Source organism: Macrotis lagotis, chromosome X (genome assembly GCF_037893015.1).
Source record: "Macrotis lagotis isolate mMagLag1 chromosome X, bilby.v1.9.chrom.fasta, whole genome shotgun sequence".
In the NCBI taxonomy this organism is placed as follows: Eukaryota; Metazoa; Chordata; class Mammalia; order Peramelemorphia; family Peramelidae; genus Macrotis; species Macrotis lagotis.
The window spans coordinates 133,404,900-133,431,878 of record NC_133666.1 but is presented as its reverse complement, the minus strand read 5'-3'; the positions used below and the strand labels follow the sequence as shown (position 1 = coordinate 133,431,878).

At 36.8% G+C, this 26,979-nt stretch overlaps 2 protein-coding genes across 10 annotated transcripts in view; one reads left to right on the top strand and one right to left on the bottom strand.

The window, feature by feature from the left end:
* The window catches only part of LOC141498056 (uncharacterized), a 25,151-nt gene extending 7,323 nt beyond the window's left edge, over positions 1-17,828 (bottom strand). The window contains exons 1-2 of one of the 4 annotated variants that reach the window (XM_074200988.1): positions 17,388-17,828; positions 13,722-13,851 (exon numbers count right to left, since the gene is read on the bottom strand). The gene's annotated coding sequence lies outside the window, so the exon portion shown is untranslated. Of the gene's footprint in view, positions 1-13,721 lie in introns of all 4 variants that reach the window. The other 3 variants (XM_074200987.1, XM_074200989.1, XM_074200986.1) reach the window with 3 other exon arrangements.
* CHLSN (cholesin) overlaps positions 1-26,979 on the top strand; it is a 382,075-nt gene that overhangs the window by 109,508 nt on the left and 245,588 nt on the right. For 5 of the 6 annotated variants that reach the window (XR_012471531.1, XR_012471532.1, XR_012471529.1 and 2 more), the window contains exon 3: positions 1,167-1,202. Coding sequence is in view for 2 of the 6 variants with exons in the window: in XM_074200990.1 (XP_074057091.1) it covers positions 1,167-1,202 (36 nt within the window). In the remaining 4 variants the exon portion in view is untranslated. Of the gene's footprint in view, positions 1-1,166 lie in introns of all 6 variants that reach the window. The other variant, XM_074200991.1, reaches the window with a different exon arrangement.

The following is a 26,979-nucleotide window of genomic DNA, read 5'->3' as shown; positions in this document are numbered from 1 at the left end:
GAAAACCCACCTTCAGACCCTAATTTTACTTATTTCTCCCAGATGTTAAACAATTTACTTTAACTACCCTGGACTTTGATACCCTACCCCGCTTTGGCCCCATAAAAAAAATAGTTGAGGTAAAAATGTAGGATCCTTTCTGGTTTTAGTTCCCTATAAATTCATCCAAAACACTGGTGAAGTTATCCTATCATAGGTGTACGTAATTTTAAATTACCTGAAGCAAGATGGGCTGCAATTCACAGAGAAAAATCCACAACTCTCCTGGAGAAACTTGTCATGATGCACCAGTCTAATTTTTTTGTTTGGTTTGGTTTGGTTTTTTGCAAGGTAATGACATTAAGTGACTTGGCCAAGGTCAGCTTGTAAGTAATTAAGTGTCTGAGGCCAGATTTGTACTCATGTTCTTCTAGACTCCAGGGTCTGTGTTTTATCCACTGAGCAACCTGCCTGCCCTGCTCCAGTCTAGATTGAGCAGTGAAGTTGTCTGTGGTTTCTTTTTTGAAAGCTTAACTTTTTTTTCTTAAGTTTTTGCAAGGCAATGGGGTTAAGTGGTTTGCCCAAGGCCACACAGCTAGGTAATTATTAAGTGCCCGAGGTCAGATTTGAACTCAGGTCCTCCTGGCTCCAGGGTTGGTGCTCTATCCACTGGGCCACCTATCCACCCCCGAAAGCTTAACTTTCACAAAGTCAGACTGTTAGCTTTTTCAGTGAACTGGAATAACAAGTTGGGGGAGAAAAAGACCAAACATTGGATACTGACCTAGATTTAGAAAGGAAGCATGATGTATGTAGTAGAAAGCTCTTAGCTTCCTCTGGAGCCAGGAACATTTGGGATAATGTGCTACTCTGATCTGTATCGACTACATGACCCTGGGCAAGTCATTGAACCTCTCAAAGCTCCAGGCAATTAACAATCTGTACTGAGCTAATTTGGTAAATGCAGTTCCTTACCAGGAGAATAGCTCCTTCAAGCAGTAAAATTTTACTTTGCTCTCACGGGGCCTGTTCTCTTTTGACATTAGTCATAATATTAGTCATGTTCAAATGGAGAAATGCATCCCTATCCTTGTATACCATTCATTGACCTTGCAATAATATATTACAGTAATTTTTTTAGAAAATGAAATTAATAATTAATAATTCTCCTTTCCTCTCTTTTCCAGATATCCTCAGACCCTTTGGACACAGAAGTTTCTCAGGTATGTCTCCATTTTTTTTTAAAGGGCCATGGTTATCAAGCTTATTGTGTTTCAGAATCAGTGAGTAAATATCAGTGAATAAAATAGTGAATAATCACTCTGATGATTCCAGCATGACTTGAAAATTAAGAACATGGTCTGTCCTAAGAAGAAATTATCTGAATTTTTCTTTACTGCAAATTGGAAGGGAAATCTTTAGAACATTTGTCATGGGTTAAAAAAAAATTATTCTAATGAGAATGGGTTAAAGGGCATGAGATGTTAAATCTGTATTGATTGTGACTATCTGGGCTGCTTTTCATTGGATGCTTGAGAAAAAATGTTTTATTTAGTTTTTAATAGTCAGTGTCTGTAAAAATCTTTTGACTCAGGAAACAAATCATGTCATATTTCAGTTTTATGCTTTGTGGATCATCTGGAGCTACCTCCAGGTTGTTTCCTACTTTAAACAACCAGCTTTAGGGCTTTTGATTTTAGTCTGGGCTAAATAGGAATGAGTTGTTTGTGTGGGAATGTTTTATTTAAACATGTGCCCTTGATTGTATTCCAAGACCAAACAGAAATGATCTTTAGTCATTCATTCCATTGTGTGTGCCTTTTCTCTTTTCTGTGAAGAAAATTTGACCTCAAATTCAGTAGTATGGAAAAACAGTCCAGCACTGCATTATCATCATTACTATAATATGCTATTAGGTACTGAAGAAAACTGGAAGCAACAGAAGTTATATCAATCATTTAATCATAATGCCTATCAATTTACATTGGTCATCCAGGTGACAAAATAGAGTGCCAGGCCTAATGTCAGGAAGACTGGGGTTCAAATTCCATTTTTAACATTTACTTTCTGTGTGTCTTTGCTGTGTAATGTCTCTGGGTCTCAGTTTCCTCATCTGTAAAATGAGGGAGTAGGATCGGTGACTGCTGGGGCCCTTTCTATCCCTGAATCTATGATCCTGTGATACTTTGAGCTGATGAAAAATAAAGAAGCTATGAACAAAATAAACAGGAAGTCATCAAAAGGAACAATTTACTCGTATGTCAGGTTAGGAATCATGAGTGACCTTGTGAAAGATGGTGGTTGAACTGAACCTTGAAGGAAAAGAGGATTGCTAAGAGGGAAAAGTGAGGAGCAGCTGCCTTGGAGACCCAGGTGATGGTCAGCATAAGTATGTGGTCACAGCAGAGGGGGTGAGGCAGGAAGGCAATTTAACTGTAGTGGAGAGGAGGAATGTAGGATAAACCTGGAAAGATGAAGGCCAAACTGGTTAGGGACTGAGATATGAAGGATATCCATTTCTATAGTGGGATTCAGCAGGAGGCCAAAAGCTGTCTGTCATAGAACAGCTCAAGATAGGAACATTAGGTTTATAGCCTTCAGGGCTGCTTCCTCCTAGGCTGACTTATGCTCTTCTGGGGCTTTTGTTTCCTGTCCCTTATTATCTCAAATGAGATGATAATTGTAAAGTACTTCCCACAGTGGCTGGCACATGAAGGACCCTCTGTAAAGGTCAACCTAGTATTATTTCAGAGACTATTTGAGGAAAAGTTGTTATTCAAAGAAACTACTGTTCTATACTGTTCTATATCTCTCATTTACTATTTAATTTTTAGGGAATGGGATGAGGAAGAGATGGGTCAATGGTGACCCACAAGCCTGGGATACTTTCCTGTTTCCATAGGGACCCCCAGGGGTCGATTTAAAGAGGAGGAGTTTTAACTTAATATTGACCCACACATCTGGGGCCTGGTGGTAAATTCTGGGCTGCTGAGAGTCAAGCTTATTCATTTCATCTTGGAGCATTGTTTCCCTGGAAAGGTCTGTTGTTTTAATTGATCAGACCAGCTCATCTTTGGAATCCCGTGTTCACTTAATAGCCTTTGAATATTTGAGTTAAATGGTCTCCTAGTAATGTTGCTATTTAATTTTAGAGGGCTGAAATCATTCTTCTTAGCTAATTTTGATTGGTTGCTTGGTATTCTGGTGCTAAAATACCTGCCCTGTTGGATCACATTCCCTGCCCCCCCCATTTAGGAGTGTTAATATTTGGAGTAGACAAACCATAAGGGAACATTAGTCTTCTCTTCTTTTGAGTTATCTCTTTGATAGATGAAGTGGTTAAAGAAGTACATTATCTGTTTTCCAAGCTATGACTCAGTAGAAATATTTAATGGTATCTGTCTTTTTTCCTTATATTCTTATTGTTTTCTTTTTTTTAGAGTGTAAAGCTATTAATTCCCTTTGAAACAGTCCCCCAGTTTCCTCAAATTGAAATCCTTTAGCCTGGTCTAAGGACTTTTCATCTATTAGTGTCCTACTTTATTAATCCTTCATTATTTTCTACTACTTCTTAACATCCTCCTTTCTTCAGTCACCTTTCAATTCACTGTAAATCCCATTTCCATTATTATTTCTGAACCTTTATCATGCTTTTGCCTTCCACTCCAAACGACCTTCCCTCTCAATTTGATAGTACATTTCTTATAATTACTTCATAATCCTGTACACAAATTCATTCATGAAGACTTCCTTGCCAAACCCAACTACTTTCTCTCAGTGAGATTAATACAGCCCTAAAGTTAATTTTTTTTTAAAGAGTTAGAAAGGATTTAGAAATATTTTAAACCAGAGCCTTTGTTTTAAAGATGTGGACAATATGGACTGGAGATGATAAAGTGATAAAGTGTCTCCTTAGTGGCAGACCTGGGACTAGAAAAAGATCTCTCAATAAATTTCCTGCCTTTTTTCTGCTATATTGCCTTGCCAATTCTAAGACCTTACATATGTTTGAGCTATACCACATTTTGTGGCATCTACTTTTATATAATGTCATAGAGTTAAATTCTTTTTATTTCATGTCTGCATTACCTTTCTAACTAGATTGTAAGCTCCTTGTAGCCAGGAACCTATTTCCTCTTCTTCTTCCTTTGTATCTCACCTAGGGCTTGGGCAAATAGCAGGTGCAGAATAAATGTTTATTAAATTGAATGATGATGAGAAAGACTAGAGCCAAGAAAAAAATAAAAAGCAACCTTTTGGTAGCTTCTATCAAAAAAAAGATTACTTTATGTTCAAAATTACCCACTTCAGTACAGGAAGAGATCTGGGAGGGTCTCTTTCAAATATATTGATAATGGTCTTTATAACACTTTGGAAAAAATCCTCCTAAACACATACAGGCCCTGAAGATTTGGTTACTTGGTTTTGGTTTCCATTTTTCTTTGTAACTGTAAATGTAGAGAGTGTCTGAGAAGTTAGAATTTGGGCATTTGACATAGGCTAATATTCTGTAAAGCAGAAGTTCTCAACCTTTTTTATTTCTCCTTCCTGGCACAGAATTCTTTACCATGAACAATTTAAGTTGGCAATTTTACAGGAGAATTTGGAGTTCCCTTTCATTAAGATTAGCTAGAGAGCTTGTTGTGTTTTAATGTTATTGCATATAGGTAAGAGGAGAATTTAAAAAAAAATAGATACTATAATTCCCAATCTTTGTAGGCTGAGCTAGCAAAATCCATAAGAAACAGAATTAATAATACATTTTCATTTCCTCTGTTTATTTTTTTTTATAGAATTTCTAGGCATGCCTAGAAAAACTTCTGATATACTAGTTTCCCTCAGCATACACTTTGGAAACTACTACTGTAAAGGAAAAGCAGCATGAGATTGTGCAATGAACTTTGGAAAAGGGGTCTGGAGACCTGGGGACGGGTCTCAGCTCTGCTACTTCTTGAGCTTTGTGATTTGGGCATAAATTAATAGACCTCTATTTTCATCTATAAAATTTAAGCATTCCATTAGATTATTTGAGAATTCTTTTCTAAATCAAACATTTTTTGATTTGAGATATATACAGTGTCTATGACTTGAAGTTTTTGCACTTAATAAATTGCCATTGAATTGATTAATCCTATTTTCTTCCTACATTTACAGAAGAGTTAAAAATCCTTGTTCTGATGTTTTAATTCTTTCCTTGCCTCAGCCTAAAGATTTTTACATTTTCTTTCTTTTGTCATTTTCCCTTTTCCCTGGTAGAAGTGAAATTTTGTAGCTTCTTTAGGCTCTATTAATGATTCTATGGCTGCCTACTTAGCGTTTTCCAAACCTTCTGCCAAGTGAACTGTTGAGTAGCTATGTCAGATTCTCTTACATGGAATCTCAGTCTCACTTAGTGGTGCATAACTTTTATGGTCCAGGAAAAGTCTAGGAACTTGTTAATTAAATTGATTTCTTTTTCCTGGAAAACTGCCACACCCAGGGCAGGGATAGAGTCCATTAGTATTTTGATATGTTGGATGACAAAACATTGGGATCTGACCTTGGTACTGATATTAAAATGGTATTTGGAAAAGGAACCAACCACTCACCTTAGCCTCATTTTGAAGACTGTGTGTGTGTGTGTGTGTGTGTATGTGTGTGTGTGTCTATCTCTCTCTCTAATCTATATCTATCCATTTTTGACTATCTGAACTAAATAGCCTTAGCTTCAGAGGGTCAAATTTAAAACTTTTATGTATTTATACTGGTTTTGTGGCATGATAGGTTGTTTTCAAGAAAGTACTATTTTCATGTAATGTTAAAGAGATATCAGCCTATTTATGCCCTTCCCCTCTTCCTATCTCCTTTTACTTTTCCTCAAGACAAAATAATTCTAGGAACAGCATTAAAGCTAAAGAGTTTTCAGTTTTGTTCGTTCATATGTACTAAAAAAAAAATCTTGCCCATGAGAGTAGAAAGTGCGATTTTTGAGTCTTCTGAGGCTGACATTTCATTGGGTCTGTATTACAGTTTTATATAATTATAATCAATACAGGGTGTGTGTGTGTGTGTGTGTGAGAGAGAGAGAGAGAGAGAGAGAGAGAGAGAGAGAGAGAGAGAGAGAGAGAGTCTTGTTTAGATTCTGACTATGCCCTTAGGATCTCTCTTTTCCTCCAGACAGTAGTGATGATTCCTATACTTGGTGTGAGGAATGGGGAATGAGTTCAGAAATACACACAGGATTTCTATAGGGTAGGCTTTTTTCTGTCGTTGTGTAAAGGAAGCAAGGCCACCAAGAGAGCTGGCCTGTATTGCAAGCTAAAAGTGATATGATGAGAACTAAGTTCCATCCTACTGGCTAATGGGATAAACCAGATTCTTTCTTTTGGAAGATCCAGATATCTTCAACCACTTGACCAAAATCAAGTACTTAAGAAATATACAAGAATGAGAATATTGTTTTTCCTTTTCATTCATTCCCTCATAAGTCCTAAGTACCCCCCAAATTTCTTACTGTTGTTCGTTCATTTTCAGTCATGTCCAACTCTTCATGACTCCATTTGGGATATTTTTGGCAAAGATACTGGAGTGATTTGCCATTTCCTTCTCCAGCTCATTTTTACAGATGAGGAAACCAAGGCAATAGGATTAAGTATCTTGTCCAGGGCCCCACAGTTACTATGCATCTGAAGCCAGATTTGAATTTAGGAATATAAGTCTTTCTGACTCCAAGCCTTGCACTCTATCCACTGTGCTACCTAGCTGCCTCAGAGAAACATTTTTACTAATCTTAGTCATAATATTCTGAGACTTACAGAAAATGTAGGTTTGTAGGTATATAGGGCAATGGCATGAGGACAGAGTTCAGAAGCACTACTCATGGGCCACAGTTGCATTCTATCACTTTCAAGCCTCTTCATTGTATAAGACACAATTGTTGGGGCAGCTTGATGGCAGAGGGGATAGAGCATTGGCCCTAGGGTCATGAGGGCCTGAGTTCAAATTTGGCTTCAGACATTTAATACTTATTTAGCTGAGTGACCTTGGGCAAGTTACTCAACCCCATTGCCTTGCCAAAAACCAAAAGAAAAAAAAAGACACAATTATCTTGTGTTTTCCCCTACTCTAGGTTTAGTCAAGTCAGCAACTATTCATTAAGTTCCTATTATGTACCAGACATTGTGGTAAGCTGGTATACACACACACGCAGAGAGAGAGGAGAGAAAAACTGGTTCCTGCTCTCAAGGAGCTCATAGTTTAATGGGAGACATAGAAAAAGTTATGAAAACAGGAGATACTCTTAGAAGGAAAGGGCAAGCATTAGGCTTTTATTTATGAATATATGAGATGGAAAGTTTGCCTAAGTTTATCTCCTTGAGTTGACTATAGAAAAGATATTGACTATTGAACACATAAAAACTAGCTGTGCCTTCCACATTTCACTGAGTCTGCATCTGGTAGAGGTTATGTGATTGTGCTTCCTCATTGGACAAAAAGCTTTTGAGTTATATTTAAGAAATGTAGACTGACTCCATCTGTCCCTATAGGTTGACATGAGATAGACCCCTGACAAGGATTGGGAACATGCAGTAGAATAATGGCTGCTTAGATTTAGTGTCAGAGGACCAACCATGCCTCTTCCTATTTGAGTGGTCTTAGAGAAATCACTTCACCTCTCTCTTGTTTCCTCATCTCTGGAATGAGAAAATTGTATTAGATGATCTCTAGAAGTTCCTTCGAATTCTAAATCTATGTTCCTAGTACATCCACTGCATTTTCTTTTGCACTTATCTTTTTCCTTAAGCTGGGTCTTGAGTTGACAAGTCAAGAATCCATATGAGGTTTGCTGACCACATTTAATGACTTTATGGTAATGTCTTGCTTCTTGTACTGCTTTTTTCTTAGAGCAGGGGTTCCTAACCTGGAATTAAAAATTTTTTGTTTTGTTTGTTTTAGGTTTTTGCAAGGCAAATGGGGTTAAGTGGCTTGCCCAAGGCCACACAGCTAGGTAATTATTAAGTGTCTGAGACCAGATTTGAACCCAGGTGCTCCTGACTCCAGGGCTGGTGCTTTATCCACTATGCCACCTAGCCGCCCCTAAATTTTTTTTTTGATAACTATATTTCACTATAAGGGCAGCTCTAGGTATCGCAGTAGATAGAATGCTGTGCCTGGAGTCAGGAAGACTGATCTTCCTGGGTTCAAATCTAGCCTCAGAACTTGCTAGCTGTGTGACTCTAAGCAAGTCACTTTACCCTGATTGCCTCAAGTATAAAATGAGCTAGAAAAGGAAATGACAACCCACTTCAGTATCTTTGCCAAGAAAACCTCAAAAGTGGTCATGAAGAGTCAGACTTGACTGAAAAATGACTAGGTCTCATGTTAGATAACCATATAATGGTTTAAAGGGAAAGAGCATATATATTCATAATGCAGATTTGTACTTTCATATGTTTTTGAAATAAATCACGGAATCCTACTAAAGCCTTTGGCCAAACTGTCTGAGAAATGGATAAGATCCATACTTTGAAAAATTTACATTTCTCCCAAAAGTTTCATTTTATGATAAGCTCTGAAAGGAGTATGTTCTAGGCCTAATCCTTTAGTTTTTGTGTTCCAATAAATTATTGAATTTTTTTAACCTGAATTTTGTATCCACATATTCATTTCCTTTTTTGAAGAATATGACTACTAGACCTAGGGTAATGCTGTAGATATAGATACAGAGAAGGGATCCCATAGCCTCTCGTCTACATTTGAATATATCTGAATTTTAGGGAGAAACTTGACAAGGTCTTCCACAGACCACATGGAAAATAAGGAAAGATATGAACTGCATGAAAGTATAGTTGCTAGTTTTTGAACTGGGAAACTGACCATACCAAAAAGTGATGTTTAAAGGAATGGTCTACCTTCATGGAAGTCTCTAGTGTACCCCAGCATGTTTCCTAACCATGGACTTTCCCTACTGTAGTCAAAAGTTTTTATTATTGCCTTAAATTGAACAAATACTGATGATAATGCTTATCAAATGGGAGGGACAGCTATTAAAGTCAGTGACAGGATCAAGAACAGGATCTTAAGAATAGAATGGTGGGCTGAAACTTGTAAGATGAAATTTCCTGAGATTCAATGTTAAGTCCTTTGAAGTCCACAAATAATATACAAGAACATATGTGAGAGTGTGAACAGGAAGAAGTTAGGATGAAAATGTCTGAGTGATTTTGGTGAACTGCAAGTTTAGTTTTAAAGACTGATTTGATCTTGATCTACAGATTATGTCTAAAGTGAGGGTTCTTAACCTTGAAGTTGTTTTTAGAATATTTTGATAACTATGCCAGTATAATTGTATTTTATTTTGTGCCTTTCACAACATTGTTATTTGTGATGGAAAACGCCTTCCATAACCAGAAAAAAACTATAGAGTCTGATTTTTACTTTTTAAAAGTTATTTTTGTTTTTTCCTTTCTCATGTTTTTCCCTTTAGTTCTGATTCTTCTTTTGTAACATAACTAACAAAGAAATATGTTAAATATGATTGTACATATGTAACCTATATTATATGCTGTCATTGGGAGGGGTAAGGAAAGGGGGAGAGAGATAGAAAGCTATCTTTGCATGTAATTGGAAAAAAGTAAAATAGCATTCAAAAAAAGTGTCTTGAGAAAAAGGTCATTAGAGGTCTATGAAACAAAAAAGTTTAAGAACTCCTAGTCTAGAGAGAAGGATCTTCATGTTTTGTTGCACTTTGCCCATTCAGAGCACACATTAGGTGGGGATGGGAGGCTGTCATATTTTTGAAGAGACATTTATAAGTTTAAACATGAATGTGGGCAGTTACTAGTGTTCTAAAGTGACTAGAAAACATTTGAAGAAATTGGGGTTGGTTGGCCTTTGAAAGAGATGGTTTTAGGACTGGGATAGGAAGAGAAATTGTGCCTGGCTTCAGACATTTGAAGATTTATATGGAAGAGGGATGTTTTTAATCCAGAGGATAGAACATGGATTAGAGGGAGGTAAGGGAGAGAAGTTCTGTGCAATAATTGGACTGAAGAAAATATCTTAACCCTTGGAGCTGTCCAAAAATTATTTGTTCTTGGGAGAGAATGATGGAAGAATGGGTTTAGCTTTAAAATACAAGCTAGATGACTACTTCTTTGAATTGAATTGGATGATATGTATATATGATCTACTCTGTGTGTGTGTGTGTGTGTGTGTGTGTGTGTATGTATTTGTGTATATTGATGTTTTCTACTTTATAGATAAAAATTGCTATACAAAAAAATTTTCTATTTTCAGAGCATGGTTATTTTTATTAGAAAGAAATTCTTTCTTTGTAGTTAAGGTGTACAGTGGATAGAGTGTCCAACCTGGAGTCAGAAAGACGTGAATTCAAAATTAGCCTCAAATCATTTACTAGCTGTGTGACCAATCCAATGAAATTCAATAAACACTTATTAAACACCTACTAGGTACCTGGCACTATGCCAAGTTATGGGTTCATAATTCATAAAAAGAAAGAGAACCTCTGCTCTAATGACCTTGAGCAAGTCACTTAAACTCTATTGCCCCAATTTTCTCATTTCAAAATGGAGCTAATAAGAGTACCTCTTTTTAAAGTCCGTAACACAGTGCCTGCACTTAATGCTACAGAAATGCTAGCTTTTGTTCTGATTCTCCTTAAAAAGATTCTAACCAGAAATAGTCAATTGTTTGCTTTTAGACCATTAGCAGAAAAACTGTATGATGATTTGAGAAAGTGGAGGGCATGAAAATTCATGGAGTCTTTTGCCAATTGGAGATTAATTAGGAATGGTTGAGTTACCACTTAGAAATGGATTTAGATCTCCTTGATCTAGATATTGCGTTCAGAAAGTAAGCTTTCCCTTCAAATTCCCTGCTACTCGATATCTTTGCTTAAATCTTAGGCAACTAGGTAACAAATGGCTAGAAGCAGAGTCTGGAAGACTCACCATAGATACTTTCTAGCTTTGTGTCTCTGGGCAAGTCATTTAAATTTCTCTTTCTCAGTTTCTTCATCTGAAAAATGGTTATCATCATAACACCTACCAGATAGGGGTTGTGGGTGAGGATCAAAAGAGTCAGCATATAAAGCACTCTGCAAATCTTAAAAATGCTTACTATTAATATGATTACTGTAATAATAAATTCCACATACTTGTCAAAAGCCTGGTTTTTGACTCTTTTTAACATTTGGGGGGGTATCAGTGCAACATCACATCTACCTGCCTTTCACCCCTCATTTGATCATGCCACTTCCTTTTCTAGTTATCCATGTTTTGCCCCTGAAGATTTCATAAGACTCATTTTGGTCAACAGAATTCTGTTTCCTACCAATATAAAATTAATGGTTGGGTAAGAGTTGGAAATAGGATTCCATTTATAAGCATGATTTGTAGAAACTTTTCAGAGTGCAAAAATTATGTCTGTTCTTGGGTATGCATGCCCTTTTCCATTTTTTAAATTATATTTAATTTTTTCTCCAATTACATGATTAAACAGTTTTAACTTTTTTAAGTTTTGATCTCCAAATTTTATCCCTCCATCCTTCTCTCCTCTCCTACCTCCCTTAAATAATAAGCTGTTATAGGTTAAGCCTACATAATCATATGAAATATTTCCATATTATTCATTTTGTGTAAGAAGACTCGAACTGAAAAGTTTGTATTCAGAATTTCTGCCGACCCCACCCTTCATTTTTTGCTCAATAGTTGCTCTATCCTCCATATCTACCTACAGTGTGTTTACTGTTGGAGGTGGAGGAATGGGCTTACTTGACTACTCAATTCTTAACCTGGTTTTGCTCTGGACCCTTTGGTTAAGAATGTAACTAGTCTGGGGGCAGTTAGGTGGTGCAGTGGATAGAACACCAGCCCTGGAGTTAGGAGGACCTGAGTTCAAATACACCCTCAGATAATTTAATAGCTCTGCGACCTTGGGCAAGTCACTTAACCCCTTTGCCATGAATGAATGAATGAGTGCAACTAGTCATAGAGCCTTCTTTCATCCATTCTCTCTTATTTCTAATGCATCCAGTTACTTTCGGAAAGAATCAGAACCACAGAGGGGGGAGAGAAGAAAAATGAATGAGAATAGAAAAATCTTAGGAAGAACTCTTAACTTTTCAGGTCAGTATGGCCAGAGTTGTCCTGCTTTCAGAAAGCTACAATTTGCCTGGAAGTCCTGAAGTAGTTTCTTAAGCTTCTTTTCAGTGTACCAAGAAACAAAACAAACAGATCCTCACCCTTCCTCCTTCCTTCCAAATCAGGAAGGAAGCCAAAATTTTCACTAGACTTAGGTCTGTAAGGCATAGCTTTACTTATTTCAGTAAATATTTATTATTGTGCATCTGTTATGGGTACAGGCCTGGGGATGAAAAGACAAAGAAAAAAGTAGACCCTGTCCTCAGGGAATTTATATTCTTTAAGGGGACTACAACATAAATGGAGATAAATAAAATAAAGGATAGGGAATGAAGAGCAAAAGAGAAATCAGGATATTCAAATATGAGGAAAACCCTAATAGGCTTGATGAACAAGGCTCAGCAAAAGGATTTTATTTAATACCTAAAGAGAGCCTTGAAGGGGGAAACAGAAGAATTCTGAAAGTTAGAGATGAAGGAGAACATTGTAGGAATAGGATATGGTTTATACCTACACAGGAAACTAGAGAGAGCCATGTTGAGTACAGGAATGAAATATCCTATAATGAGAAAGACTGGGTTAAAGAGAAAAAATTATCTCTATAGCTATGTGAAGAAGAATTTGACATATGGAGACATGCTGAGGTTAGGAAACCAATTTGTGAACTGTTATGATAGTCCATTTGAAAGGTGATGAAGCTTTGAACTTGGTTAGGATGGTGAGAATGAGAGTAGAGACATAAGAGCTCTAAGGTGAGAGAAGCTGGAAAGGTAGAATCTTTTTTTTTTAGGTTTTTGCAAGGCAATGGGGTTAAGTATCTTGCCCAAAGCTACACAGCTAGATAATTATTAAGTGTCTGAGGCTGGATTTGAACTCAGGTCCTCCTGACTCCAGGACTAGTGTTCTATCTACTGCACCACCTAATGCCCCTGGAATTTTTATCTTTAAAAATTTTTTTAATAATATTTTATTTTCCTAATTGCATATAAGACAATTTTTGCCATTCAGTTTTTTAAAAAATATATATTTCCAAATACATGTAAAGGTAGTTTTCTACATTCATCTTTTTGTAAGCTTTTTAGTTCCACATTTTTCTACCACTCTCCTGTCCCTTGTCTCCCCCACTTCCCATGGCAGTAAACAAACTTAAATAAGTTGTAAATACTTAAATAAATGTTTAACATATTTTCATATTAGTCATGTTGTGAAAGAGGAATTAGAACTATGATAAGTAATTTTATATAGGTTATACATGTGCAATTATGAAAAACATATTTCTATATTGAACATGTGAAAAAAACCATGAAAAAGTAAAATAAAAATTGTGTTGTTTGATCTGCATTTAGACTCCATCAATTCTTTTTCTGGAGGTGGCCAGCATTTTTCATGAATCTGTAAAGGTGAAATCTACAGGAGATGGCAGCTAATTGTCTATGGAGGGAGATAGAAAAGGAAGAATTATAGTTGATTCATAGGATTCTATAATCATGGATGTGGATTTGATTTAGAGAGGATCTCAGAGGCCATCTATTCCAACACAGTCATTTTATAAATTAGGAAGATTCATAATTAGGAATCAGGAAAGTTAAATGACTTAACTGTCAAAGGAAGGATTTGAACCCAGGGCCTCTGACTCCAGAGCACTCTTTCTCCTTTTGTTGATAAGGTTATGGAACAGGATGTCTGGAATGATGATGATGATGATGGGTGGTGGTGGTGGCAGCAGCAGCTCACATTTGTAATTTTTGCAGAGAGAGAGAGAGAGAGAGAGAGAGAGAGAAAGAGAGAGAGAATTTTGGATCTCAGTCACATGGTTACTAAATGTCTAAAATGGATTTTTGTCTTCCTGTCTCAAAGTTTACTATTTGTCATCTTAGGGTGGTGGTAGTTTTACTAAGAAGAGGGAAGTTAAGAAGGGAGCAGATTTGAGGGAAAGACAATGAGTTTGATTTGGAGTTTGGATTTGATTGGATGCTTTAAAAATGGTTTTTTTTAAAGAACTGAAAATTATCTATTAAGAGTTGACATAACTAACATCGTTTTGTTCAGTATTGTCTTCCTGTTCTCCTTCTCCATATTGATGTCTCAGCAGAATATCTCTCAATACCTCTCTTTCTCCTCATCTATTTATGTATTAATCTGAGAATTTTAATAGCTCAAGAAAATTGTCCCCCTTCTCTTTATTCTACCTGTTAAAACATCTGCTTATTGACTGGCTTATTTTGTTATTCTCTCTTGTTCACATAGCTGAGGAGGGAATAATTATAGAGATGTCATCTGTGGCATTATGAAGCATACGTGTTTCTCAACTACTGATGCTATGTAAACTATAGTTTACCTCTTTGTCTTTCTTCTGTGTTGGTTTATTTTGGCAGTGGTTATGAGGATCTTGAAAAATCTTGAAGCAAAACATACTTGCATATGCTCCCTTCTTTCTTCTGACATTGCCTTCACCCTGGTGCAAGCCTTCATCACTGAAGGCCTTGACCATTATAATAACCTACTAGGTTGGTGTGCCTGTGATCTTCCAAAAGCACCTTTCTGTTTATGTCACCTAGGAAAGGGGAGGCACCACTCACCCATTCAGTTAACTTCACTTGATTTTCCCAGGATCAAATATAAAATCTCCCTTTTAGTCTTCCAAACCTGTCATAAGCCATTCCTTGCTGTCCCCAACCTTTCCAGTCTTCTTACATGGCCCAAGTTATTCTGCAATCCAGTAGCACTGGCCTTCTTACCTTTCTCAGAACAAGAACCTCCCCTCCATATCCCAACCCCAGGCATTTTCACTGACTGTTATATGCCTGTGTTCCCTCTTCTTATATTCTACCCTGTAGTTCTTCTGTCTTCCTTCAAGTCCCAACTAAAAAATCTCACCTTCTACAGGAAACTTCCTAATCTCCCTTAATTCTTATATTTTCCTCCTATTGTAGCCCCCCCAATATATCCTTAATCTAGCCTGTTTGTACATAATTGTTTGCATGGCTGGCAGTAATCAATAAAGATTTAAGTACCTACTATGTGTCAGCCAAGAAATGGGAATACCAAGAAAAGCTAAAAGAATCTCTATTATGAAGGAGCTCACTATCTAATGGGGAGATAGCACACAAACAAGCTATATTCTGGATAGATCGGAAGTAAAATATTTTGACTGACTGGATATTTCCATCTGTCATTTGAAGATGTAGGACTGACATTTAAGAGAAAGATTATGGTTTGACATGTAGACTTGGGATTTATCTGCATAGAAATAATTACTGAACCCTTGAGAATGTATAAATTCACTAAAGGGGAGAGAGAGTTTAGAGAGAGGAGTAAGATGACCTAGCAAAAAGGCTTTTGGGGAACCATTTGCTTGGGTAGGTAAGACTTTGGAAGGGGGTAGAAGGGGGAAGGGAGGAAAATGGAAGGAGATAAGTGATGATCCAATGCAGGAATTTTCAGACAGGTCAAAAGTTGTAGAAAGTTCATCTTAGGATGAGTAGTGAGAAACAGTTATAGAATTTAGCTATATTAAAATCACTGATAATCTTTGAGAGAAGAAAGAAATTCAGGAGTGGTGAGTCAGTGGCAGTTTGGAGTACTTACGATTCCCAGAAGTATTATGAAGTAGGTTAGAAAACATTTCTATCAGTATCCACTGGGCCCAGTCAGTCCCTTCCTTTAACTAAGCTGTTTTTCTATCGAGTCTTGGAGGAAAACTAGGAAAGTATTAAACTCTAGTTTCTACAAAAATGCTTAAATTTTAGGAACTTAATCTGTTATTATTCCTAGTAGTATTTACATTTTAAAAGAAACACTTGGGGCGGCTAGGTGGTGCTATGGATAAAGCACCGGCCCTGGAGTCAGGAGTACCTGGGTTCAAATCCAGTCTCAGACACTTAATAATTACCTAGCTGTGTGGCCTTGGGCAAGCCACTTAACTCCATTTGCCTTGCAAAAACCTTAAAAAAAAATTTGAGAGATTAAAGCAAAGGAATGAATAAGTTAGGGTAAATTTCATGAATCAGTGGTTTTTTGAGTGGGGTTAGGGGAGAGAGGAAGTCTGCCATGGAAACTGTCTTTTCCAGTCTCTCAAATCACTCTGCATGACTACTGCCTACATATAATACCATCTTTGTATATCAAAATTAAAAATCTGGTGGGGTTTTTTTTTTTTGAAGTATCAAACTAGAATCTATTTGGCTCACTAACAGTTGTGCCATTTCCTTCTAGTTTGGAAGCATCAATATCTGTCTGGAGAGACTGTTTATATGTAATTCCTTTCTGTACCCTTCCCCACTACCTGAAATTCTTCCTTTCTCCACTCCTGGGGCCCCAACCCCTGCCCTTTTTCCATTTTTCCCCTTCCTCCCAACAGCTAGAGGAATCTTCCACTTTCAGGTCTCATGTTCCTCTGAAACAAATACATTCCAGATGCTCCTGCTATAAAAAGTTCCTTGTTTTCTTATGAATTTGGATTTTCCCCATTCAGTAACTCATTGAACTGTCCTGTTTCCTTTCAGTAATAACATGTCCTTCATCTCCAGGAGACAGCTGTGGTGAGAAGCACTAATCTTGCTTAAATGAAGAAGGCCTGAGCCATCTAATCAGTGGTCTCAATTCTAAATTCTAGGAAAATACAGGACTTGCCTGCTTTTGCACGTGACGGGATCATAGGTCTGTCCTGCTCAAAAGGAACTCAAGAGATAGATTATTCAGTCATTGATCTTCTTTGTATTTTTAAAACAAATTTTAATAGTGGAAGGAACTGAGGCCCAGAGAGATGTTAAGTAACTTGCTAAAAGTTACATATGTAGGTTGGAATAATCCCATTCTTTAGTCAGACTCCAGACCCAATTCTATTTCCACTCCTCTGTGTATGTATGTATGTATGTATGTATGTATGTATGTATGTATGTGTATTTGGGGGGTGTTGGAATGGAGTTGGGGGATGATAGTGGAGAGGGAGGGGTGTGTGTGTGTATGTGTGTGTGTGTGTGTGTTTGTGTGTATGTATGTATGTGTGTATGCATAGCCATGTGCGCATGCGCAGGAGTGCACCCACTCTCGCTTAGTCCCTAGAGCCAGCTAGTGTTATAAATAAACTTCAGTTTAAGAGAAAGAAACTTCCCACAGATGTGAAATTGCATTGGTCTCCTAGACAGCTAAAACATTGTAAATCAGAAGGAGGGGGGAGAACTAAAATTGAAAGCAGAATTGTTCTTGTTGGCAGGGCCAAAGTTTTACAGATCAAAACAAAGCTAAACAAAGTTAAGCACTTACCTCAGCTACAGACTGCTCTACTCCTTAAACTGTCTCTTAAGTTTTCCCCAGTGAATCCTGGTCCAAGGACGACTTAGTTGACTTCTGAATGAGAAGCTTCCATTTCCAAAGGAGCTAAAGTTTTTGCCTGCTATCTAAATGCATGTCATCTTCTTCAGTTGCTGTTCGTGAACTTAAGTCTGAGTAGGCAAACACAGACTACAGAAATCTATGGTTATGAAAGGAAAACTAGAATTTGGTCTTAAGTCATTCAAACCACACACACTGCATTTTAAATAGCTTGGTTTTGTCACATGACTTAAAAAATTCAAATCAATCTACGTAGTGATGTATTTTGCTATCCCAGAATAAGAAAGTGGACTGTGCGTGAGAGTCTGTGTGTGTGTGTGTGTGTGTGTGTGTGTGTGTGTGTGTGTACACTTCTGACTAGCTGGGGCCATCCAGTTCCTCCTTTAGATTCCAAAAGTTGGCCCCTTAACAAAACAGCCCCACCCAGAGTCTAACCAGCCTCTGTAACTGAATTTTAATAGTCCAACTGCCTAAAATAAGACCCGATTCCCCCACACCCATAATGACATAGCAAACCATGAAAATTTTAAAAAAAGAAGATACCCTAAGCTGTAGAAGCTAAAGAAAATACCTTTATATATTCTCATTATTATCCCTTAGATTTTTCTAGCTCTGCCTTTATTCAAAATAAGATCTCTTTAATTTGTACTCTGAAATCTGGAGTCTAGAGTTCATTCTCTCTCTACTGACCACAGTATATTGTGGACAGAGTAATCAGTCACAATTACAGAATGACTGGAGAAGTCACCAAAGGCCCCTGCCACCATCTAGAGACAGTTCCTACTAGCCTTCCAAAGTCCCTGAAGATCCCTCTCCTCCAACTTTCAAATTTTGGGGTTAAGAAATTGTTTCCATTGAAGCATTTTTTACCTGAGTGGAATGAAGACATGAGCAACATGTATTATTTTAAGACAGATCACTCTGTTAGATGACTCTCAAGTATCTTGTAGATTAAGCTCAGAAGGATTGGTGACTTCTAAGGGGGTGGGCGAGGGATTGGCAACATTCAGAGCAGTGTAGGATTAAGAGACAGTATTCAATGGCTTGAATTCCTGAGGTTTTTTCCCTTTTAAAAGAATTCTAAAGAGGGAGGGAAAGAGCAAGATAAAGATCCGTTTTGTTATAGGTCTAGGAAATATTGATTTCTTTTTTCCAATTTACCAGCTTTAACTTTCCATCATTCATCAGCTATTTATTAAGTGTCTTCTATTTGTCCTGCATCACAATCGCTAGGGATATAAAGGTAGAAATGAAATATATTCCTTGCCTTCTAGGAGCTTATGGCCATAAGCTTTCTATTGGGGGGCGACACATAAATAAAGGGTTATTTTTGTTGTTTTATGTTTGTTGTTTTAAATATGGGAAGGCACTAGTAACTAAAATCAGGAAAGACTTCATTTAGAAAATGTTCCTTAATGGGGCAGCTAGGTGGTACAGTGGCTAGAGCACCGGCCCTGGAGTCAGGAGTACCTGAGTTCAAATCCAGTTTCAGACACTTAATAATTACCTAGCTGTGTGGCCTTGGGCAAACCACTTAACCCCATTTGCCTTGCAAAAACCTAAAAAAATTTTTTAAAAGTGTCCCTTAAGTTGAGCTTTAAGGGAACTAGGGATTCCCTGAGGTAGATGTAAGGAAGGAGTATATTCCAGGGTTATAAACTAGTGTCCTGTGTAGAGGTAAAGAAGTAGGAGATGGAGTATCATGTGAGGAGTACTGAGAAAATTAATTTGGCTGAACATAAGAGTTGCCTGAAAGAGATGCTAAGGCTTGTGAAGGAAGTTTTGGAAGCAATAGAATTTTAAAGCAAGTACGAACCTTAAAGATGATCTAGTTCAACACCTTCATTTTACAGATGAGGAAACTGAGCTCAGGGGACCTTGTAGAGCATCTAATCCAGCCCATTCATTTTACAGATGAGGAAAGGGATGTCTAGCAGCAAAGGGATTTTTTTCAGGATCACACAGAAAGTTAGTGATAGAGCTGAGATTACAAACATGAATCTTAGGTCAATTCGTTGAGATTCTATATCAGATCAGTAATGAAACACTTTAATGAAATGTGTGTACCTCTTCACGTCCATCTAGGTTGGCCCTACTCTTAAAGGAGTAGGCAAGCTTACCTATTTATTTTACTTCAAGGGTACATAAAAAGGTTTCTCAAATGTTTCTTCCCACTGACATTTTTTAATGCTTGCTGTTACCATCTCCGAATATCTCTCTAGGGTCTGTCAATCTATATTCATTATAGGTCCCTGCTTCATGACTTGGTTCTTACATAAAACATAGAACTTATTGTAAGGGACCCACTAACTATGTCACATTGGGGAAATCACTTCAGTATTCTGTTTCACTTATCTAGTGAACAGATGGATTAGATACCCTCTGAAAGGCCCTTTGAATCATAACCATCAATACTTCTATATCCTTTACCTCTCTGTTACATTGGGCTAGCAGAAAAGTATAATAGAATTCAAATAGAAATGAATCCTGGTATTCCACAAGGACTTAGAAAACTAGAAATTAACATTCTCCATGTTGTATTATGTTATATTTATTTTGTTTAACATTTCCCAATTATATTTTAATCTGATTCTGGTGCTGGTAGTTTGATATGTCCGTCCCAGCATACTAGAATTCAAAATTCCTGAGAACACATTGCTGTCTGTCTCTTCAAGGTATTATCCTGTTTCTGATTATTTTATTCTTCATTGTCTGACTTCTCAAATAGGGGCATGATCTTCAACACAGGCAAATAGGCAGGAGGTAAACTGAATCAGCTCAGGGTTTTGTTTCAGTCTCATGTATCTCCCTTTGTCTTCTGTAAGAAAACATAAGACTAGGTTAAAGAATCTTTAAAGTTAGAAGAGGATATCTAACCCAGTCACATGCATAATGAAAAAAATCTTTATCCATAATGGACTGAATCTTATCCATACTTTTTTTGAACTTTTCTCTTGGTTTGGAGATTACTTCCTCATAAATCAGCCTTTGTTGGATAGTTATAATAATTTAAAAATTCTTACCTTTCTATCATTTCTGCAGGTTTCACTGAGGTTCTAGGATTTTACAGAATATACCTCCTCCTTCCTGGTAGGCTGTTAAGGAAAATTTGGAAAACAGAGGTTGTAGGAGTATAGTAGTATTCTTCTTACTCTGCCATACAGTGGATTCTGCATCAGATGAGGAGTAAAAACCACTTAGGTTAGAATCCCAACTATCTCTTTCAGTTGTGTGATGCTTGTCAAGTTAACTTTTCTGAACTTCAACCTTCTCATCTGCAAAGTGGCAATACTACTCTCCCCATGATGCTTATGTCAGGTGGGAAGCCTGGTATTTTTGTTGTATTTTAGGCAACATGTAAATCTGCCACATTGAAATGAATTGTAGCAGAATAGCCCTATAGATATCAGCCAAAAGATCCTCTGCTTCACAAATATTACACTTGCTTGGTTGTATGAAAAACAGGCCTTCAATGCAACATAGTTTTGGATTTTCTTTCACTTTGCAGTGCTGATTTAGCAAAAATAGCCCTTCCTCTCTGAGCTCTCAGCCTCAAAGGCATATTTAAGAGTTTCTGGAAGACAGACAGAGCTGGCTGGCCTACATGCTTTCTCACCCTCTCTGACCCATAGCTTTTCCGTTAATCTGAGAAAACCACATTGTCTCCAGCTGCCTCCTCTTGGGAAGCCTCAGTGAATGATTTGGCTGATTTTCTCTAGGATGTCAAGAAAGGGCTTTAAAATTTTCTCCCATCTGTTCAATGATTATTCTACCGGCAGATGGACAGCTTCAGCCCCACAAATTCTGTGGAGTTCTTTAAGCGACCATGTTAAAATTTTCTAGCTAACCTAGGAAGGAAGGATAAGAGAAACAGAATTTATCTGCCTTCTGAATTTCCTGTCAGGGTTCTAGGGGTATTCCTTTATGTCTTTGTAAGGAGTTTCCAACATGGTCATACTCATGACATCATTATCCCTTTACTGTATAATCATTGTCTCAAGTGTTGATGCTTTTGAACTTTGGTCATTCATGGTGACTGGAAAAATAGTGGTACCTTTAGCAAAAATAGAATGTTTGCAAGAGTGGTGGGTGGGTAGGGGATGAGGATAGAAGGAGTTATGCTTTAACATGATGAGTTTGAGAAACTGTCAGTCTTGTTTCATGTCTCTATTTCGGTCACATTTGATTTTAGCAAAGATCTCATATTTACAATGTGATTACTCAAGAGGAAACCCCAACATCTTGCATCCTGTTGTTTGCCTCTGCAAATTTTTGTACTAGCTTACTTGAGCTCTTCATTGGTTCCCATGACACACTTATTCTTTTTTTAATTAAAGATTTTATTTATTTTGAGTTTTACAATTTTCCCCCATCTTACTTCCCTCCCCTCACCCCCCACAGAAAGCAATTTGTCAGTCTTTACATTGTTTCCATGTTGTACATTGATTCAAATTGAGTGTGATGAGAGAGAAATCATATCCTTAAAGAAGAAACATAAAATAAAGAGATAACAAGATCAGACAATAAGGTAGCAGTTTTTTTTCCCCCAAATTAAAGGGAATAGTCAAACTTTGTTCAAACTCTATAGTTCTTTATCTGGAATTGTCCCTGATTGTTGCACTGATGAAATAAGCGTGTCCAGCAAGGTTGAACATCACTCCCATGTTGCTGTTAGGGTGTACAATGTTTTTCTGGTTCTTCTCATCTCACTCAGCATCAGTTCATGCAAATCCTTCCAGGCTTCCCTGAAATCCTATCCCTCCTGGTTTCTAATAGAACAATAGTGTTCCATGACATACATATACCACAGTTTGCTAAGCCATTTCCCCAATTGAAGGACCTTTACTTGATTTCCAATTCTTTGCCACCACAAACAGGGCTGCTATAAATATTTTTGTACAAGTGATGTTTTTACCCTTTTCCATCATCTCTTCAGGGTATAGACCCAGCAGTGGTATTACTGGATCAAAGGGTATGCACATTTTTGTTGCCCTTTGGGCATAGTTCCAAATTTCTCACCAGAAAGGTTGGATGAGTTCACAGCTCCACCAACAATGCATTTAGTGTCTCAGATTTCCCATATCCCTTCCAACATTTGATCTTTGTGCTTTCTGGTCACATTGGCCAGTCTGAGAGGTGTGAGGTGACACCTCAGAGAAGCTTTAATTTGCATTTCTCTAATAAGTAATGATTTAGAGCAATGTTTCATATGAGTATGGATTGCTTCGATCTCCCCATCTGTAAAATTGCCTTTGCATATCCTTTGGCTATTTGTCAACTGGGGAATGGCTTTTTAAAAAAATATGATTCAGTTCTCTATATATTTTAGAAATGAGTCCTTTGTCAGAAACATTAGTTGTAAAGATTGTTTCCCAGTTTACTACATTTCTTTTGATCTTGGTTGCAGTGGTTTTATCTGTGCAAAAGCTTTTTAATTTAATTGAAATCATCTAGTTTGTGTTTAGTGATGTTCTCCATCTCTTCCTTAGTCATAAATTGCTCCCCTTTCCATAGATCTGACAGCATACTTATTCTTTTAAAAAAAATTGTATTTATTTATGGCAGTGGGGTTAAGTGACTTGCCCAAGGTCACACAGCTAGGTAATTATTAAGTGTCTGAGGTCACATTTGAACTCAGGTCCTCCTGACTCCAGGGCTCGTGCTCTATCCACTGCACCACCTAGTTGCCACCACCACCCCCATGCCATATATATTCTAACCTTGATTTTGTTACTTATTCTAAGACTCCTTGCCTGGGATATTCTTCCATTCCCCCCCCACACACACACACTCCGATCTTATCTCTTTCATGATATTTCTCTGACAAGTGAACACATATTCCCCAGAGGGTTTCTCTCTATCATTTGAGCTCCTGTTAATATTTATTAGGTCAATCAATAATTTTTATTAATTTTTATTTTAATTATCAAATTTTTTTTCTCCCTCCAATCTCCCTCCCCCATCCCCCTTCATGCATTGAAAAAACAAAATAAAGCCCTTTAGCAAATTTGTTTAGTCAGGGAAAGAAAATTCCCTCAGTAAAATGGCCATGTCCAAAAATGTGTATCTTAGTCTATGTATTTTATTTAGTCTTTCACCTTTTTGTCAAGAGGTGGGTATCATTTTTATTACTTTTCCAGAATCACAGTTGATCACTGCATTGAGCAGAGTTCTTAATCTTTCCAAATTGTTGTTTTTTATGCCTTTGTTCTTACTGTATAAATTGTTCCCCTGGTTCTACTCACTTTATCCTAACTCAGTTCATATAAATCTTCCCAAGTTTCTGTGAAGCTATCTCTTCATTTCTTATAGCACAAAAATACCCTAATACATTGATATATTATCATTCATTCATCCATTCTCCAAGTGCTGGGCATCCATATATTTTCCAGTTCTTTGCCAATACAAGTATTTTGCATGTGGAACCTTTTTTCCTTTCTTTAATCTCTTTAGCTGTAGGCTTAACTACAGGTTTAACTCAAAGTGTATGCAGTTTAGTAACTTTTTCTACAGTTCTAAATAATAAACATTTATTAATCAAAGACTGCCTACTAAGCACTGTTCTAAGTTCTGGAGATATAAATAGGTAAATGAAATATTCAGTATTCATAAGATAGCATATACACCCAAAGTATATGCAAAATATTATTTGCAAAATATTACAAAGCAAATGCAAAGAAAACTCAGTAACCCAGGATTTGATGAACTCCAAAACATACTTACCACACTTACCTAAAAAACTTACCTATCTGACAAAAATCATTAGGAAAACTTGAAAGCAGACTGATAGAAATTAAGCTTAGATTAATGTCTTGTGCCTTATTCCACAATAAATTCAAGATGTATATGTGACTTTGTTAGTAAGGATAATTATATAAATCTGTCATTAAATAAGAAGAAAAGCAGATCATATGTTTTTCTCAGATGTTGGAAGGAATTCTATTCCTAACTGAAAATGCAACAAGAGAAAATATACAAAATAAATAATTTTGCTTATGTGACATTGAAAAACTTCTACATAAACAATTCATTTAGAGAAAGAAGGGATGTAGTTCAATGGGAAAAATATTTCTATCAAATTTCTCAGATGAAGATTTGGATTTGGTTTCTAAGATATATAGAATATAATAAATATATGGATAAATTTATATATTTGTATCTGATACAAGAAATATATAGATATTTATCTACAATAAACATACTCTGTATGATATATAGCATGGAATCTATTCTTTCTATATGATATATAGAATCCATTGTATCATATAACATTTATATATCCATAAACATATACATAAAGCATATATATATGCATAAAACCAAGTCATTCCTTAAATAGATAGTGATCAAAGAATTTGAGTAAACAGTTCTCAAAAGTGTTGTTAAATTATTGACTTTGGTTGCTGTTCTTTGTTCTCAAAGAGAATCAAAATGATATCACTAAGTTAGTCATGTTACAGTGTGTCCAGCAGTGGCAGATCAGACCAATACAAGCTCAGAATGCTCTCCCACACGTTGGGCACAAAGAGACCTTGTATACCTTTGGGGTGGATTCTGTATATGTGCACATCTTAGGGTCAGGATAGAGTGTATCTGACTGTGACTGATCAGACCAAAAAAATTATAAGATGCAATTCAAACTCAAAAATTCAAATCAAACTCAAAAGAATTGCAAACTCTAAGTAACCATAAGAAAGAAGGAAAGAATGCTCCAACTCACTAGAAGTAAAAAATAATAATAATAATTTCAAACCAATCCTGAGGTTTCAACTCATATTGAGCAAATTGGCAAAGATGATAAAAGTGGAAAATAATCAGTGATGGAATAGTTATGGAAAGCTGGGGACACTAATGTATTGTGAATGGAGCTGTGAATTATTGCAACCATTATGGAAAGCAATTTGAAATTATGTAAGTGAGGAGGCTAAAACATCCCTACCATTTGACCCAGAGTTTTCACTTGCAGGCATATTCTTCAAGGAGGCCATCAATAAGAAGAAAATCCCTCTAGGTACCAAAATATTGTAATAGTATTTTTTGTGATAACAAAGAATTGGGAAACATATATGCATGCCCCTCTTTGGCAAAATGATTGAACAATATGTGGAGCATAAATGAGGTTTTTACTGTGCTGTATATAATAGCAAATTTGATGAATACGAAATAGGAAAAGACTTATATAGACTAATACAAATTGAAGTAAGGACAACCTAGAAAACAATAATATGACTACAGCAATGTAAATGGAAAGAATTATAACCACAAAACAATGGAAAATGAATGTTGCCAAATTACAAAAAACAAATTTTGAGTCCCAAAAAGAGAAATATGAAAAGAAAACTCCATCCATACCATTAGAAGTAGGTCAAAGAGCGTATATGTAGTATATTCATTGTATATTCATTGCTTTTGCCAATTTTTTTCTTTTGTCTTTCTTTCCTTCTTTCTTTCTTCCTTGGATTCTTTTTTACTTTAGCATGACTTTCTAGGAGCTTGGAGGGGGAAGCTTGCTAAGAACAATTTGGGCAATGTAATACCAAAATATAATGAAATTATTTTAAAAAATAATTGCAGGGTGGCTAGGTGGTACAGTGGATAGAGCACTGGCCCTGGAGTCAGACGTACCTGAGTTCAAATGTGACCTCAGACACTTAATAACCACCTAGCTTTGTGACCTTGGGCAAGCCACTTAGCCCCATTTGCCTTGCAAAAAAAAAAAAAAACCTAAAAAAATTGCGAAGTTAATTTTGTAGGGAAGCACTAATGTCTGTGGAAACCTTTGAAAGGCTTCATTCAGGAGGTGATATTTGAGTTCTAAAGGAAGCAAGAGATTCTGAAAGGCAAAGATGAGGAAGGAATACATTCCAAGCATGGGAGCCCATGAAATTTACATCCAGGAAGTAGTATTCACCTCATGATAGTTACCTGAAATGTAAACAGAGTGTTTTGGGGGGTGGGGAGGGGGGGAGGTAAGATACGTATGTGAAGGAAACCATACGTTCCTTGCACATCTAGCTTTTAAAAACTCAGGTTTGTAAAGTAATATTTCCCACCATAAATATGTGATGAATGAGTGAATTTTACTTCTTTCTAACTCTGTTTTCCTTTTTTTTTCTGTTCTGACCTCATCCTTTTTTCCTCACCAGGACACAACTACTCTCTTATCAGGTCACCCCAAGGGCACTTGCTAATATGGAAGCAAAAATTCAAGACTCATAGTACTTTGATGCTCATTTCCTCATTTGCATTTTTTGTGTTCTATGTACTTGAAGCAAAGATACATTACAGGAATACTAAGCTTTGTTGGCACTTTGCTTATACCATAGCATAGATTTAATACTCCCTAGCAACATTTCCCCTTTTCCTTCTGTCACTGAGGCAGTCCATTCCCTGGCATCATTGTGACCTCAAACCTGAACCCTTGAGTTTTCAAAACCTGAGTTCCAAAGGTAGTAATCATGGAGTAGGGAATGCAAGACAACTACAGCAGAACCCCATGATAAGGCATCTCTCCAAGTCACAG